Source organism: Tachysurus vachellii, chromosome 7 (assembly GCF_030014155.1).
Source record: "Tachysurus vachellii isolate PV-2020 chromosome 7, HZAU_Pvac_v1, whole genome shotgun sequence".
Classification (NCBI taxonomy): Eukaryota; Metazoa; Chordata; class Actinopteri; order Siluriformes; family Bagridae; genus Tachysurus; species Tachysurus vachellii.
The window spans coordinates 17,679,904-17,697,736 of record NC_083466.1 but is presented as its reverse complement, the minus strand read 5'-3'; the positions used below and the strand labels follow the sequence as shown (position 1 = coordinate 17,697,736).

General features: G+C 38.4%; 1 protein-coding gene and 1 long non-coding RNA gene across 2 annotated transcripts in view; one reads left to right on the top strand and one right to left on the bottom strand.

Moving 5' to 3' along the window:
• The window catches only part of col4a5 (collagen, type IV, alpha 5 (Alport syndrome)), a 44,929-nt gene that overhangs the window by 6,776 nt on the left and 20,320 nt on the right, over window positions 1-17,833 (bottom strand). The window contains exons 3-40 of the mRNA XM_060874687.1: window positions 15,599-15,688; window positions 14,900-14,944; window positions 14,767-14,811; window positions 13,926-13,988; window positions 13,335-13,388; window positions 13,190-13,220; window positions 12,590-12,666; window positions 12,358-12,420; window positions 12,212-12,247; window positions 12,046-12,087; window positions 11,803-11,895; window positions 10,615-10,668; window positions 10,358-10,414; window positions 10,226-10,270; window positions 10,016-10,069; window positions 9,866-9,907; window positions 9,625-9,715; window positions 9,103-9,138; window positions 8,717-8,968; window positions 8,528-8,617; window positions 8,090-8,160; window positions 7,823-8,014; window positions 7,012-7,180; window positions 6,804-6,896; window positions 6,256-6,360; window positions 6,021-6,118; window positions 5,430-5,580; window positions 5,202-5,315; window positions 4,908-5,075; window positions 4,716-4,805; window positions 4,475-4,621; window positions 4,135-4,233; window positions 3,963-4,052; window positions 3,729-3,868; window positions 3,473-3,599; window positions 3,084-3,263; window positions 2,891-2,941; window positions 2,522-2,707 (exon numbers count right to left, since the gene is read on the bottom strand). Of these exons, the coding sequence (XP_060730670.1) occupies window positions 2,522-2,707; window positions 2,891-2,941; window positions 3,084-3,263; window positions 3,473-3,599; window positions 3,729-3,868; window positions 3,963-4,052; window positions 4,135-4,233; window positions 4,475-4,621; window positions 4,716-4,805; window positions 4,908-5,075; window positions 5,202-5,315; window positions 5,430-5,580; window positions 6,021-6,118; window positions 6,256-6,360; window positions 6,804-6,896; window positions 7,012-7,180; window positions 7,823-8,014; window positions 8,090-8,160; window positions 8,528-8,617; window positions 8,717-8,968; window positions 9,103-9,138; window positions 9,625-9,715; window positions 9,866-9,907; window positions 10,016-10,069; window positions 10,226-10,270; window positions 10,358-10,414; window positions 10,615-10,668; window positions 11,803-11,895; window positions 12,046-12,087; window positions 12,212-12,247; window positions 12,358-12,420; window positions 12,590-12,666; window positions 13,190-13,220; window positions 13,335-13,388; window positions 13,926-13,988; window positions 14,767-14,811; window positions 14,900-14,944; window positions 15,599-15,688 (3,631 nt within the window). The remainder of the gene's footprint in view (window positions 1-2,521; window positions 2,708-2,890; window positions 2,942-3,083; window positions 3,264-3,472; window positions 3,600-3,728; window positions 3,869-3,962; window positions 4,053-4,134; window positions 4,234-4,474; window positions 4,622-4,715; window positions 4,806-4,907; window positions 5,076-5,201; window positions 5,316-5,429; window positions 5,581-6,020; window positions 6,119-6,255; window positions 6,361-6,803; window positions 6,897-7,011; window positions 7,181-7,822; window positions 8,015-8,089; window positions 8,161-8,527; window positions 8,618-8,716; window positions 8,969-9,102; window positions 9,139-9,624; window positions 9,716-9,865; window positions 9,908-10,015; window positions 10,070-10,225; window positions 10,271-10,357; window positions 10,415-10,614; window positions 10,669-11,802; window positions 11,896-12,045; window positions 12,088-12,211; window positions 12,248-12,357; window positions 12,421-12,589; window positions 12,667-13,189; window positions 13,221-13,334; window positions 13,389-13,925; window positions 13,989-14,766; window positions 14,812-14,899; window positions 14,945-15,598; window positions 15,689-17,833) is intronic.
• Window positions 7,664-9,178, top strand: LOC132848730 (uncharacterized). Its single transcript, XR_009648760.1, has 3 exons — window positions 7,664-8,007; window positions 8,503-8,640; window positions 8,747-9,178. It is a non-coding gene; the product is annotated as an uncharacterized LOC132848730 (long non-coding RNA).

Below are 17,833 nucleotides of genomic sequence, written 5' to 3'. Positions count from 1 at the left end.
TAAATACATGTTTTTGGAAATAAAACATAAAGTTAAAAACGTTAAAGCTTATATGTAGGCCATAAAAGAAGCCTAATCCATCTTACAGATAATGTCCCCATTTATCTTTTCTGTTAATTCATTAATCTTTCTGATCTCATCTAATCTTTATTCAGTCTGATAATTATGCAACACCAGATCAAAATTCCCCCACAAGAGCATGAATATGCAATAGCATTAGGTTTATACACAATACTTTTAATGCGTTGTGTACCATAACTGACTGTTTCACTGTTTCACTGAGGTTTTATAGACCCTGACATCTGCATGATGTTTAAGACAGGAACAAACCATGGAGTCCCTGCCTGCACTTTGCACATAAGGTACATACCTAATATTTCTCTCTTTCTTTTTTCTTATTACTCTCTGTCTCTCTCTCTGCAGGGGATAAATCCGCATGCTCAGCCCGTGACCCATGGGATTGCTGTGGCTAGAACCACTTAGATATTGTCCCACTGTCTGTGAACTGCCATTGCAGAGCTCAGGTCTTCATCAATGAACATTTAAAGACTTCATCAGGAAGAAATTAATGTTAAGTCTATAATGAACTCAGAAATTATGCTGCCCTAGTTCTCAGCTCTTGATTGCACAATTTTAATCGACTATAAACTGTTGTAAAGAATTTTTTCTTTTTATTTTATGCTTCAATACTTCTGTAAAGCTGCTTTGAGACACTGTCCATTGTTAAAAGTGCTATAATTAAACTGAATTGAAATATGAACTTTTTTTTTTTATAAATCAGACCCCAGGACTTTTATGGCATACTATCAATGACTAGAATGGTAAAGCGCTTATTTAAAAATAAACAAATAAATCAAATATTAAGGTTTATTCAAATAAATCAAATCTTAATGTGAACATTAATATTTTTTTCTTTCGTTTTCCTTTTAATTTCCTTCATTTCTGGCATCTGCCATTTCTGGAATGAGGAGAACCTGACCTTCAGGGCCTGTCAGCAAGTGTCATCAGGAGAAGGTGGAGCCACACCACAGGAAACAGGAAATAAAGGTTAAACCCACAATGCATCGAGGTATAGATTAACCAAACAGGTACCTGCCAAAACTGGGCTTGTTGTTTAATATGTAAAAATGTCCTTATTAATTACATTTTATTTACAGACAGTCTAATAAATAACAGTTTTTTATTCAGATTTTATTCTTTAAACAGATTAGAAGACGAAACCCGAAGGTTATAGAAATTTACCAGTGTTCTAGAAATTTGAGCTAACATTTTAATATTTTTGCATATTTTTAATCTGTAATCCATAAACACAACTTTTTGTCTCATTTTTGAAAAAACTTCATATTTGTTCAACCTGACTGAGGAAGCCCATGTTGGAAAGTTCTGTAATGGCTTTACATGTCATGAACATTAAACATTTTCCCATGCAGGTGAAGACACTCAGCATTAAACACTGATTATCCTCTATTTGATTCACTGGATTCAGCATTATACCATACAGACAGCACGCTGTGGAGAGAAAAAGAACTTTCGTTCCTCAGGAAAAAAAGAGGGATAAGGGAGTGAAGACACATAAGGTAAACAGATACACAGATGAAGAACTTGGACACAGTGTGGATCAATCCATGCTGGTCTTGCCCTGTTTGAGTGAATCACATTGATTGGTGCGTGCAAACGACTACCTCTTACAAAAGTGATGCACAAAAATTAATAAAAAAAAAAAACAAGTGCATGAAGGCATGCATTGAAGAGAGTCAAGCACGGTGTGTATGTGTGTGGTGCTCACTAACTTTGTGCTCACTATTAGTTCTGTGCAATTTGATCATTGAGACTTATGAAATATCCATGCAAATCAGTCACATGACTAAGCATATTTATAATGGCCTCTCTACTGTATGGTTCTTTCTAGTCAAGAGTTTAAACAGATTTTATTTATTTAAATGACTTCGGGTATATCACTAGTAGAGCCAAACAGTAGATCTGACCAATGAGAAGCATAACCCTGTTCCTGGAGATCAGGTAATCTATAATATATCTAAACTAAAAGACCATTATTGGACTTTTATCCTCTTCCCTCTTCACATCACATCAAGAGGAATGGGGCGGGGGGTGGGGTGGGTGGGGTGCTTCCTCTCAAATCTGGGAAGCCAGCCAGCACATATTTTCAAATTGCTGCTAATGATGTATCACAGAGCAAATGAAGACACAAAGAAAAAAGCTTACAGTTGCTTCCAACTACGTAAGTTCACAGATTCCCAGTATTTGTGAAAGTTTCTGATTGACTTTTGAATTTTGTTTTGGAGGAGCGATTAATGCCTCTCCTGAGAACACAGCCAAATTTTGTTCTCGTGAACTCGGGTCATAGATAACTGTGAAAACGTTCTAATTTAAGGTAGAAATAAATTTATATTAAAACCAGTTTTATTAAAGGAGGGTTGAACTTAAACTGTGCAAAATACCTAATCTCAAGGAACAGAATTAGCCACCACGATGTATCTGAGATAAAAAAAGTTCAACATACCTACTCTTCCTGGTGGGCCAGGAGGACCCTGGATGCCTTTAGGCCCGGGAATCGACAGACCCCGAGGACCAGGGGGCCCTTGGAGACCAGGGCTACCTGTTGCACCAGGGGATCCTATATCGCCCTTTGTTCCAGGGTAGCCAGGGCTGCCAGGCTGACCAGGGAGACCAGGGTCACCTTTTTGACCTATATTTTATGGTATAGAAGTTTAAATTTGGTATAGATTATATCTTGTTGGTTACATTAAATCTCATGAGAGAGAGAGAAATAAATTAAAAAATAAATAATTTATTTTGAAAAATAAATAATTTATTTATTTGAAAAATAAATTTGAAAAATAAATTGTATTTTTGATGTGAAACACTTTACCTGGCATCCCAGGAATACCTGAAGGACCTGGGATCCCATAACCTGGTACACCTAAACAAATAAAACACCAAACACTACATTAAACTATTTATCTGCTGTTATATAACCCAAATATCTAAAGTGTCTGTGTATTGGTTATTTAACCAAACATGTGATCAACAGAACACATGCATTAAAATTCAGTCACACTTACCTGGCTCTCCTTTCAATCCTGCTGATCCAGGAATACCATCACGACCAGCTTGACCCTTGTCTCCGGGTACACCTGGCAGACCAGATGGACCAGGGGTTCCGGGCCTTCCAGGTGATCCTGCTAGACCAGGGGGGCCTGGGACTCCATCCAGACCCTTAGGGCCAATGGCACCAGGTGCACCTAAAGCCATCAAGAACATTCCAATTTTTCATGAAGATACCCAGTGCTCCAGTTTTTGAAAATATAGCCAAATAAGACAAGCACTGACAGTTTGGAACCTTCCTTGATTTAGAGAAAAAAATTATAATAAGAAATAATTTATTAGACAAAACTTTTGAATGTTTAGCTCTTAACAGGGCTAGATTGAATATAAGTTGACAATACTGTACCTTGGAATCCTGGGAGGCCAGGATCACCCTTTGGACCAGGATTCCCAGGCAATCCTGGACTTCCTGAGGGCCCTTGTTGACCTTTTGGCCCTGTAGCTCCAGGAGCACCAGAAGACCCAGGTTCACCCTGTTCAACAATAGCCAGTTAATGCCCCTCTACTAATCTCAATCACTACTTATGGGTATCATATGCAAACTATCCAGCCAATTTGAAAATGTTTATTTGTTTGAACCCTCATTAATATAATGTTAATACCTTGGCTCCTGGAGCTCCTGGTTGCCCAAATCCTGGTGTTCCAGGGTCTCCTTTCTGTCCTGGAAATCCTGGTGTTCCTGGAGAGCCAGGCTGTCCAGGGCGCCCAGGTTGACCTGGAATTCCTTTAATTCCAGAAGGGCCTATACCAAAATATACAGTTCTAAATTAGTCTGGATTCACCTTGTCAGTAACATTGAAAGACAAATCTTTCAATTGTGATCCTTCAAACATTACCAGGCAATCCCATCTCGCCCATGCTACCCTTTGGCCCTAGAGAACCGGGGAGACCTGATGTTCCTGGAAATCCGGGATCTCCCTTGGGACCTACAAGGCAGTTATTTCTTTAAACATCTATACACTAATCTGGACTCAAAACACTGCACAAGTAATAAAGTTCTTGAATTACCTGGGGGTCCAGGTGGCCCAGGACGCCCATCCTGTCCAGGAATACCTGGGTCTCCTGGAAGGCCAGGAATACCTTTTGCTCCTGGAGTGCCACTAAATCCTGCATAAGACACAGATTTCTACAGTCAGTTTAAAAATAATAACATGATCATGAAATTTTAGATGTCAGGATAATCGACTAAGAGAAAATTACATATACGAAATAATAAATTAGTTAAATTATTTGAATGTGAAAGGAGTAAATCTGTACACATATATGATGAACATGGACCTAATTATAGTTCAGTTTTAGCATGTTGGCTTTAGGCTATTCCTCAATTTTATTATCAAGGTACACTTGCCTTGAGATCCTGGGTCTCCTTTCGTTCCTTTTTCTGAGCTACCAGGATGGCTTAAACCAGCCGGGCCTCTTGGACCTTGGTCACCTTTATTTCCCTTTAATCCTTGACTTCCTTGGGTTCCTGGCAATCCTGACTGACCATTATCACCTATAGAGCAGACAAGAACAGATAAGAACTGAACCAACAAACAAAGAATGGCTTTTAATGACTGTCATTTGAATCAAATTCAAAAAAGGCATACCTTTTGGTCCAGGAAATCCTGGAACACCTGGGCTGCCAGGATTACCAGAAGGTCCTGGAGTACCCATCACACCCATTTCTCCCTTTTGTCCTTGTAGGTGATAGAAAAGTATTACAGTGTTTAATGTTATGCTGCATTAGACAAATTCTCACATGTTTTAGATGCAGTCCATATGTCATAGTTTTACATTACCTGGTAATCCAGGTAGTCCATCTTGGCCAGGGTTTCCAGGGATCCCAGAAGGGCCAGGAGGACCAGGAGGTCCAGTTAATCCGGGTCTACCCTGGTCACCAGGCAAGCCTGGAATATCAAGTCCTGGGGAACCAGGGTCTCCTTTCTCACCATTCAAACCAGGAGAACCTGTACAAGCAATGCATCATTCTCACAAACACAGACACTGATACCAACAGCAGCCCATGCATTAATTAAAAGATATCACACTCTCTATGTAAACACTGTCCAAGTCTCCAACCTCAGGACACTTACCAGGATTGCCCATAGGTCCAGGGGGTCCTGCTGGTCCAGGCAGTCCAGGTAGTCCAAAACCAGGGGGGCCTTGAGGGCCAGGTGCACCCAAAGAACCAGGAGGACCAAAATCACCTGTGAAAAAAGTGAGCTGTATCTTCCTGTATTTAAAACATTACATTGTATTTGAAAAGCATAAAACTTATGCTACTGCTTATGGAATAACCTATAGCCTTTTTAGGACCATACCTTTAGGGCCTGGACGACCGTCTATACCAGGTCGGCCAGGTGCACCTGGATTTCCAGGGAATCCGGCATCACCTTTAGGCCCTTGAAAACCCTTACTGCCAGGCAAACCTGGGGGCCCAGGGGGTCCAGGAATACCAAAACCAGGTTCGCCCTGCGGATACACACGTACATATGCCCTCAGTATTTTTTTTTTTAGAATGTTCTGTCTGTATTAGTTCTGTCTAAAATGTAGGGGTTCTGGATCAACTTTGGGGCAGTCAGTTTAGTCCGAAACAGAGCAGCATGAGAAGCATGAGGGGACACAAGAGAACACTGTGGGAAGCAAAAGACGTGAGATGCGTTAAAAAAAGTTGTGAGTCATGTTATGCTCAAGATGCTTGTTTGTGATGCCGTAATATGAATGCAAATGCACAGAGGTTCAAAAATATGAATTGCAAAGCCAATATGGCCAGTCTTAAAACTACATTACAGCATTGTTATGACCTAATTCATTAGTACAGTCCTCTTAGCAACTGGAGGTGCTTTTAAAATCTACAACCTTAAATGAAAATATTTTGCTTTACTATTTAAATTGTTTTCTATCTGTTTCACCTTAGGACCACGCGGTCCTGATACACCAGGTAGTCCATCCACACCTGGAGGTCCAGGTCTGCCAGGGCTGCCTGGACTTCCAGCAATACCTGGGAATCCTGGAAAATGTGTTCAGCAGCATTAACACAGATGTTTAATGTTTTTCTTATATAATCTGTTAGGTGTTTGCAACTTTCTAGGTAAGATGCATCCTAACTGACTTTACAGCAGCAGTTTATGGGTGATTAGGGTTTACCTTTAGGACCTGGTGGGCCTGGCAAACCTATGCCTGGGATACCAGGTTCTCCTTTTTGGCCAGATAATCCTGGAAAACCAGGGGAACCAGGTTGGCCAGGGTCACCTGTACAGATAGACAATTAAATCTCATTAACAGGGATAGCCAAACTCTGGTACATAAATAAAAGTATATTTGTTTGTGATATTTTTCTTAAACATTTCTTAAACTACCAAGGATTTTCAACTATTCTAATAAATAATATTGCCATGGCAAACACTCACTCACTCACTCATCTTCTACCGCTTATCCGACCATGGCAAACACATATATTTAAAACAATGTGACTACATTTCTATTTAGTCCTTAAACAGAATGACTTTTTGAAACTATTTATATACATAAGCCCAATTTCACACGAAGCCAATGTTATGTTAATGAACTAGGTTAAAGTTTAGTACAGTTGTTTCAAGTTGTTTCTATTTAATAACAGAAAAAGCTATTTAAAATTCAATGCTTGGTTTAATTGGTTAAACTGAACAAGAAGAGTATAATTTCCACCTCTTTACCTGGATTTCCTGGTCGACCTGGTTCTCCATCAGTTCCTCTGGGTCCAGGTTCTCCTTTCTGAGAGAGAGCCAGACCTGATTCACCTTTCTGACCTATCAGATGACATCAAAGTTTAAAATTAAGAAGATGTAATTGTGACAGTAAGGCAATCCAACTGTTGGTTGGTCAAATCCATCTTTTTGAATTGTGCCTGGTATGTGATCTCACCTGGAGGTCCAGGAGGTCCTTGCCTTCCTGACACGCCCTGGAAACCTTTCTCTCCAGGAGGTCCCTGTGGGCCAAATCCAGGGGGACCAGGAAGCCCCCTGTCTCCAGGAGAACCTGAAGGGCCAGGCTCTCCAGCCGGGCCACGTTCACCTTTAAGCAATAAGGAACCCTGGCAAAAAGCAAGCATAGAAACAATATCTTGGGTACAACGCATGATCCCCAGTACATCGAAAAACAAATATATTATATATAGCGATCATAACATTATGTCCACTGACAGGTGAAGTTCTTTATCATGGTACCTGTTACTGGGTGGGACATATTAGGCAGCAAGTAAACACTTTGTCCTCAAACTTGATCTGCTAGAAGCAGGAAAAATGGGCAAGTGGGAAGCGTAAGAATTTGAGCGAGTTTGACAAAAACCAAATTGTGATGGCTAGACAACTGGGTCAGAGCATCTCCAAAACTGCAGCTCTTGTGAAGTGTTCCCGGACTAAAGTGGTCAGAATCTATCAAAAGTGGTCCATGAAAGGAACAGTGGACTGGGTCATGGACGACCAAGGCGTATTGATGCCTGTGGGAAGCGAAGGCTGGCCCATGTGTTCTGATCCAACAGACAGGCTACTGTAGCTCACACTGTGCACTTCTCTATACACCGTACAATCACAACTGACACACAAACCTTTAGAACCATGCTTTATGAAAAGCTTTATGAAACCATGCATGTTCTTTAAAGCTCACTGCTATCAGTTGCAAGAAAGACAGCGTTGATTCAGTGTTGTTCATTGAATCTGTTACAACAGATACTCACAGGTGCACCCTTGGGACCAGGCAATCCAGGAGATCCATCTCGACCAGGTGCTCCATCCCGCCCAGGCAGACCTGGAGGGCCAGGGAATCCTGTGTCTCCCTTGTCTCCCTTCATACCATCAAATGAAACTGCTTCACCAGGGTCACCCTTCTCTCCTGGTGCTCCAGATAAACCTTGCAATCCTGGTAAACCCTACAAAATATTGCAGAATTTTTTATAATCTGCACAAGCTCTTTTGGACAATTTTTCTGAAGAGAAGATACTTACTGGTGGCCCCATGGAACCAGGGCCGCCTGGGGATCCCCTGTCTCCTTTATAACCAGGGAATCCAGGACTGCCTGTGATAAAGATCAAACTCAGTTATTAAAAATGTTTAATTGAGTTTTTATACAAACATTTTTTGATATCAAAATATACAATTAGATTATTAAATATAGGAAAAGAATTGAATCTGATCATGCCTTCAAGGTGAATCCTATACTGCTTAAATTTGGCTCATATATAAAAATTACTCTATTAAAAAATGTAAACTATTAAAATAGTATATTTTATATAAGATTCAACACATTTGTTTTACCTAATGTGGGAGTTTAAGCTGTAATAGTGACTCTATATGCTGCTAATATTCAAACTTAAGGCACTCCAAAATGTAAATTTGCTGCACTTTATGCTGTATTTAGAAAAAGCAGATGACAAGCTCCTTGCCTGGGGGTCCTGGAGGTCCAGGTGGGCCCTGCGGTCCAGGAATGAGGTTGCCACTTGAGAAACAATTCACACATGTATCCCCCTTTTCACCTGCAAAATGAAAGGCACATGAAGTAAAGCTTGTTTAAGTTTGTATAAAGTATTCAGCAAGCATTTCTTCTTCTGAAGTAATATTAAATAGGGTCTTGCCTTTCTGGCCTGTCTCCCCTGGATAACCAGGGTCCCCATTCAGGCCTGGAAGACCAGTAGGTCCTGGGAGACAGTTTTCACCACCAGTGGATATTCCTGGAGGTCCTGGAGGTCCTGGAAGTCCTTGAAAACCTTGCGGTCCAGGTCTGCCAGGAGAACCTGGAAGAGAAGCTCCCGGAGATCCTTGATCGCCCTTTTGTCCTCTCTCTCCTGGATAACCAGGGGGGCCAGGTGGACCTTGCACTCCAATTCCTAGGATATTATACAGCATTTATGAACACAAACATACTCACAGAATATTTTTTTTTCATGTGTCATGTTATATTAGATATTTCACCATTTTTTAACTGACAGAGATGCATTTTCTGCATATTGAGTGGTCTCACCTGCACGACCTGGCTGACCTGGTGGTCCTGGGACCCCTGGGAATGACCAAAAAACTGGTAAGGACTCATATTGCACATGCCCAATTTAAAAATCAATTCACAGGCCTTTAGTTAAGTAATATTAGTTTAGGTATTTTATTGCATTTGTGTTTATTAATTTGTACACTTTATTGTACTTAATGTATTTATTGTATTTATTAATTTGTACCCAACAGTGGTAGTTTGATAATTATGACAACTTTTTATAATACTGCATTTAAACCTATTTCAGTCAGTCAGAAAAGATATTACATACTTTCATATGTGTAACATGTATTACTTCAGATATATTGTTTTTGGAGGTTTCAGATACTTTGTTCTTTCACTGTTACGTTTTTGTTCTAAGTTTGGACAAGTCTTCTTTTCCTTACAAATGTTTCAAGAACCCATTTAGGAAGGATTGGGAAACTGTTGAAAAACTGAATGTAAATGCAGAGCCTTAAAGCAACAAGCACATTAGTAACGCATTTAAACAAGCCATACCAGATATCCCCGGCTCTCCTTTCCTTCCAGGGTTTCCTGAAAGCCCAGGATCTCCTTTAGGTCCTACTTGGTTCAGGGTTGAGGGTGACACCTATAGAAGAAATGAATATGGGTGATATGATAATAACAATGAGGAGATGATTATCTTGGATTTCCCATGCCAAATAACATTTAATTTTCTTAACTTAAAAAAAAAATAAAATAAAATAAAAGTCCTTTTATCTAAGGTTATATGACGTACCACGCCTGGAGGTCCAGGTAATCCTCGCTCACCTTTGTCCCCCTACAAGAGAATGACAGATTACTCTTCAGTGTCAAGTTTCTTGAGAGACATCACACCGATTAGAATATGACAAGACCTCATCAAAAGTGAGGCCTTATGAAATCTTACTCTTTCTCCAATTCCTCCTGGAAGTCCAGGTACACCAGGGTCTCCTGGTACACCCTGTGAGAGAGAGAGAGAGAGAGAGAGAGAGAGAGAGAGAGAGAGAGAGAGAGAGAGAGAGAGAGAGAGAGAGAGAAGCAGACCATACAGATATTTAACAATCATCTACAACATTCTGTTCATGTCACGGTTCACGAATGAACACAGAAATCTCACCTGAAGTCCAGGAGGCCCAGGATCCCCATCTTTACCAGGTTTACCCTAAAAAATGACAGCATAAGTAACAATACATTCACCTGACATTGATATGATGGTTTTATCTTTCAGTAAGTGTGGTTCAACCCTCACCCTCTTTCCAAATTCTCCTGGCTCTCCCTTCTCTCCTTTTGGACCACCATATGGGCCCTGTTAATCACATCCATACAGTGATCTACCATGTAACCATGTAACTATTTAAGTGAACAAAATGACCAACAAAGCAGCAAGCACTTGAGGTGTCAATTAAGTGTTGGTTTTATGGTTAAAGTGTTATGCTAGACCTGTAAACACAACCAGCACATATATGTATGCAATCTGGGTAACATAGCAGAAGTTCAGATACATACAGGTGGTCCAGGAGAGCCAGGATATCCATTTGGTCCAGGAGGTCCACGGTCACCCTAAAATAAAATAAGAAACAGAATTAAAATAAGATTATTATTAACTAAGCATTAGTTTATCGTTAAAAAACAAACGAACAGAGATAATATAGAGTGTAATAAAGCTGAAGGGAACAAAAAGGCAACAATCAAAACCAAATTATTATTTGGAAGCATTATTTATGCCACCTAGTGGAAAATAAAAAAAAAGTTGCTGTGTTGCTCTCTAGTGGTCTAAAATAATAATACATTCAATGCCCTGTATGCAGCCAAGGGTTACAGAGGAGAAATATGTGGAAAATAATAAATAAAGATGGCCGACTCTCAATCAATTTCTGTGTCACAGGCTATTCGAGGATTTTAGAGTTTGAGAACCTTCCTGTATGTTCCTTTTCCAAACTCCTAGCTGACTCCCCATCACACAACCCTCTGAAACATTTCCTTCTTCCTAATTACAAGACATCTGATTATCCTGTCTATCCTATCCAACACACTCTAAAATAATTAATGCTCACAAGCATTAAAAAAGAGGTTCCATTGTACACCTGTTTCTCTCTCTCTCTCTCTCTTAGCGGTAAAATGGTTATAAGATTATATGCAGTTTTAGATGGTATATAAGCTGATGTACAGCATATCAAATATTTAACTGTTACTGTTTGTATTGTAGACTCAGCATGAAGTTTAAATACTATATTTGGGAAGATATATATTATGTCAAAAGAGATTCATGTACAATGCAATTTCAATTTCATATTTTAGATTTTGCTGATGAAATCATGTCTTTAACAAGACACCAGTAAAAATAAGATTTTTTTTAAAGTAGTGAATGGGGCTTTAAGACTAAATATACTTGTACATAGTCACAATCAGCCTGAAAAAGCTTGTAGCAAGTCTTAAATCAAATAACCTCAGGTCTTTGTTGATGATGCCATTACAAAGAAAAAAAACTGCATCAATTTGGAACTTTAAAAGTACACCAACAAGACTGTTAAAGCTTTTTACAATTGCTACTTGTTCACTAATAGTTTGTCTTCTTCAATTACTCTTAATACAACCCTCACCTGCACATGTGTTCCTCTGTATACAATCCATGAAGATACTACAGTGTAACTGTACATACTTTAAGTAACTGCTCTGTTGTGCTGGATACTATACCTTCTCTCCTCGAAGAATCACTCCATCTGTTTCACCTATTAACTGGTCGACTTGCCCTGGAGGCCCAGGAGGCCCCTGTAAGCCAGTTTCACCCTACACACACACACACAGACACACAAACACACACACGCACACACACAAACAGAGTGAGATTACTCGAAAATCACTTATTGAAACATATCTGCATTTGTAGTGGATTTACATCACAATACATTTTTCTGATAGTGACTCTTGTTGTCATACCTTCTCTCCTTTTGGCCCTTGGAAGTTCAGACCCATATTTCCCTATGCAAAAACAGTGACACAGAAAAACATTTTAACTGGCAAAGCTACTGAAGCAGATTTTTATTTCGATCAGAATTACGTTTGAATTACCAACACATGCCACTGTCTTAAAAACACAGTTTACCTTTGGCCCTTGAGGACCAGGAGGACCTGGAGGCCCCTGAATTGTAGAAAAAAAAGAGAAATATATTACATAGTGTCTGTTTAACAGATGCAACAGTCAGAGAGTAAACATGATACAGTCAATGGTTAGAAAAAATGACAACATACATCGTAACCTCTTGGACCCTGAGGACCGCTAGGACCTTGCAACCCGGGCCGGCCTGGCTCTCCCTATACAGACATACATACAAGTGGTTTTGTTACAGGATGTATATTCTAGTTCATTAGATATAAATCAATTATCAATATAAGATTTCATGAAATTTAAACAGAGCGTTCATCTTCACAGTAATACAGCAGAAAAAAATATTCAGATTGACATGTGGAAAGTGTGACCTACTTTAGGTCCTGGCAGACCCAAGATTCCTGTGCCTCCTGATGTTCCCAGTGTTTCTGAAATGATCACCTCACCAGGTTCTCCCTGCCAGTGTGAAGAGAAAGAAAGAAAGAGAGAGAGAGAGAGAGAGAGAGAGAGAGAGAGAGAGAGAGAGAGAGAGAGAGAGAATAGATTATAGAATAGAGTATAGTTTTTAAGCATTTCCAAAACGTATAGCTAATAAACACAAAACCAGCTATCTGGACATATTTTGTTCCATAATTTCTGCAATCAGGAGGTTATATATCATTACATTCCGGTTCATAGAATTTTGTTCTTTTTTTTTTTGTTTTGAAAATATTTACTTTATATTGCAGTCCAGGTCTAAATGTTAACCTAAATCTAAATGTATTTAAATGTTGGATATTTAACACATCCATATACAGTATGTATAGCATTACATGATGTTAATTTCAGTAACTTCATAAATGACTAGACCAGACCAAATGACATTGCTGATTTTAACCAACAAAAACAACAAAATAAATAAAGTCATATTAAGAAAGGCAGAAGGTCTGGTGTTGCTATGCTGTGTGTAATACAGGAGGATGTTTAGAGGAGCACTTGCCTTCAGTCCAGCCTCACCACGTAGTCCCTAAAAAAGGGAAATACACAAATAAGAATATGCAGGTGTTTCAGATCACACAGTGGATTAGAGCAATGTCCACTGTTCACATTCTCAAGTACAGAGTGAGGAGAGTATACTTACTGGTGCACCGTCTATACCAGGGAAACCTGGACTTCCTGGTAATCCTCTGTCACCCTGTCATTAAATGCACCACAAATGAATATAAAGCTCATGTTCATTAAACTTTCAGACTGTCCACACCATGTGTATACGATATACTGTGGAAAATGGACTATTGCAATTTATAAAATAATGATACTACAGCTATGAGCTACCAGGTTAACATTTTTTAAATGCTACACCACTACATAATTCATGAAGACACCACATCACCTTCATTTGCTTTAGCTAACATTAGCATACAAAAAAAGTGGCTAACGATCGAACTGGAAAAGTTCGGGCGGTGACACTTACAATCCACAAGACGGGGGTTTATGACAAACAAAAATTGTAAAACTGCTGATCTAATGTATTTCTCTGAAAAGGTTTTCTGGATTTTGAAGCATAAACCAAACTATTGCTTAACTATACAATCAGAGGATAAAATTGTTACCTGATGTTCATCTTTAAACATCACATAAACCCCAAGCCAGACAATCAATTTTCAATGTTCACTGACACTACTGTCTAGTCTTTTATCAGGACTGTTCCATTTTTATTCCTGATACACACCTTTGTTCCATTACAGCCTGCGATTCCTTTTGGACCAGGAGGCCCATCCAATCCTGGAAGACCCTGCCAATCAAAACAAAGAAGGACACACATATTCAGAAATGCTGCTAGTGACAAAGGACAGAAACTACATTTACAGCATTTGGCAGATGCCCTTATCAAGAGCAACTCACATTTTATATGACTTTGCAATTGAGGGTTGAGAGCCTTGCTCAGGGGCCCAGCAGTGGCAGCTTGGTGGACTTACTATTTAAACTCACAACTGTCCTAATGATAGACCAACGCCTTAACCACTAAGCTACTACCTACATAGCCATCAGGTGTTATCCAACCATCCATTTTCTATACTATTTACCCTAAACAAGGTTGAACTCAGGATGGAGTAAAGTGCCAAACCACCACTGAAAATTTAGAGATGCCACTCAGTGTACTGTGCTTGAACACCTGTAAACAAACACCTAAGGGCAAACATGCTAACCACAAATTCACTGTGCCCCTGCCATCGGGTGTCATGCACTTCTACCTATCAAATTATTTATGAATTAAATGTTTTTTAAGTTAAATCTATCTCCATGGTTGAGCTTACAGCCATTATCATTTCTGACACGTACGCCTCTGCAAACTTTGTTTACCCATAAACCTGTTTCCTCAATACAATAACTAGCTTGAAAATATATACCTTTTAGTTGATTGTATTTCCCCTATGGATCTGTTGTGTTATTTCCCTTTTTTTCTAAGCTTAACTTTCACGTTCTATCTTGTAAAGTCTCTGAATTGAATCTTTGGGTTTTTGTTCTCATGCTTTCTTGTCATTATTATTATTCCCATGAGGAGTACTCACTGGAACTCCTGGTGTCCCTGCAAATCCAGGAAGTCCAGGAGGTCCCTAATAAAAAGACACAGTTAGTTTACATGCACAGAAGACTACAACAACTAGTTTTGCCTTTTTAGAAGAATCACTCAAGCAGTCTCACTCTTATTCCTTTAGGTCCAGATGGTCCTGGAGGTCCATCATCACCCTGGTGGATAAAACAGAATTACATATTTGATGTTTATGTTAATATTTTATCTAAATATATAATAGTACATTTGCATTGCATGCAAATTCAGTGTTTTTCCCCTGGGGGCCCAATCATTTGCAAACTCCTGCACAGAGTATAAGTGAGAGTGGTGTTAAGCAGGCATATGAGCATGCGTCTTATCTATGGCCATGATCAATCAGTGAAGTGCAAAATGAAAGAAAATAAAATTCAGCCCAGTTTAAAGTTTCCACCAAAAACATAACCTCTAGTATAACAGTGTAATAATAAGTAAATGTTTACATTTATTCAGTTCTTAAACTCCACATGCGCCGAGTGTGATATACAAATACATGGATTAAAAAAAAAATTATGTACATTCACGTGGACATGTTGGAAGTAAATTTAAAAATGATTAAAAAAATAAAAACACAAAGATGTCCTAAATCTTCTGTATCAGTTGCTTTAGGTATAATCTGTATATTCTAACCTACATCACTGCATACATGTCCCTCTAGACAGCTAAACCTGTTTTAGTAAAATGCCTGCAAGTCATCCAGCATCTTTAGTTTTGTGGCAATGTCAATCTTAATGGAATAGTAACGTAACATATGACTGATTAAATCATATGATGCCGATTAGTTGACCCCTGACCTTCTCTCCACGAGGTCCAATTGGCCCTTCTGGTCCAGGAAATCCTGGTAAACCTGGATGACCTGATTGACCTGGGAAACCTCTATCACCCTGCACACACACACAGGAAAGTAATATAGTGTCAGTACAAATGAAAGATTATTATTTTAAAGATCATGATAGCAGATGTCTGTGTTGCCCAGGCTTGCTGTCTGTATAACTATAACTTTACTGTATAACTTTATATAATACATAAAAATCTATTATTCTGTTCCAGTGACCTAGCAACCCATTTATCACAAGACCACAAAGACTGAAAAGTACTGTCAAGATCAAAAAGGCCATAAATATCTATGATAAACTACACACCAGGAAAGGCCTTGTTTTTCTACTTTATTATTATAAGGGAGTGAAAAAACATGGGGAAAGTCCAGGTATGAAAGCAGTCATGTTGAGACATTAGAAAAGCCACACACAGTAAACCTCACGCTATAGCGGCACTAAAAAACACCTCGAAAAAGCAAACATTGTCTTGGCAGCATGTCAAAGATGAACTAAAGCGCTCCACTCCATGTAGCTGTAGGGTACAGGAAACGGATATGAGCTTAGCACCATCAGGGCGCATGAAAAGAGCCATAATGACAATAATTACACACAGGTGACTGCCACAGCCTGCTTATGCAAAACAAAATGGCATGACTGGAACATGTTAAACAGTATAAAATGGCAGGCACTTGATAGTGTCATACATCAATGAATCATTTGGAAAATAATAAAATGCAATCATTTAATTACTCTGTTAAAAGTGCAAATTGCTGGATCAAGCTAATAATGCAACAAATAAATACAAGAGGTGGGTGGACTGGATATCCGTAAGAAAAATTTGGAAAAAAATATTTTTTTCATTATAAATGTTTACATATGAAAGCATTTATTGTAATGAATGGTTTTTATTATATTTATACTATATTACATTACATTACATTATATTTGGAAAAAATGTTATGTAAAAGCTGTGGTTTTGTGTGCATTTCTGCTGTTTTTCTGGGGTTTTTTTAATATCAGCATTACAAGAGTATTAGTATCTGTATAAGAAAGTAAAAAAGTGCTTTTATGTCATCTCTACGGAAGCGTATTGCATTCACTTGAGGAAAAAAATCTACTCTGTTTTTCTGAATTAACGAGTTAATTATCTCAGAATTATGAGATAATTTTTGATGAATAAAAAGTTTTTTGCTCTGTTTTTCTGAATTAACGACTTAATTATCTCAAAATTATGAGATACATTTTTTTTGAAAAACATTTTTTCACTCTGTTTTTATGAATTAATGAGTTAATTATCTCAGAATTATGAGATCATTTTTCATAAAAAAAAAAAAATTAATTGTTCTGTTTTTCTGAATTAATGAGATCCCTCAAAATCCTGCCAGGAGCTCTATTTTAGGTGGATTGCATGGAAGTAAACATGTCCCGCCTTTCAAGTTTAATCCGGTTTTATTTTACTTTAGGTTTGAGACATTGGGAGATACTGCTGTCTTTAAGTATTATAAATGGTATTGTTATTAGTGCGTCAACTTTGCGCAGACACCTCAAGACTTTGCGCCTGTTCAGACGAAAAGAACATTCTGATCTGCTTGACGTTGCTGTGTTTCTCCAGGATCAGTTATGCCGATATGGTATGCTTCACGGATATAAGATGATGCATCTGAAATGCATTCAGGCTGGCTATGTGGTGACACAAGAGACAATCAGGCAATTGTTGAAAATACAATTCACATGATCATACGGACGAACACCTCTAATAAATATCTCAAAAAATCATATTATTTAAAAAAAAGTCAATACAACAGTGAGAATGACTTAGAAAATGAAATGAACTTTAAAGTAAGCATTAATAAAAGGTTTTCTTGTAATGAAAATGAATTCTAATTACATTTTTATTGCTTTGCATGTGTTCATTGTTCTTTTTATTAATGATTTATTCCTAATGTCAGAAAATGGATTTCTGTCAGTCATTACACAAAAACATGTAGATTATTACAAGAAGTTACACATTTTTCCCCCATAACATCTGGTACAGTTGTGAAGTAAAAAGTGGTGACTAATTAAACCCTGATGTTAATCAGTTAAAGCATTTCCTGATGTCTCACTCGTTGAATTTACTTGATAGTTCAGCAGACTCACTTTAAAAAAAGAAGCAAAAATATAAAGTCATGTAAATGTTTATTAACAATGACACAGAACACAGTTTAGCTG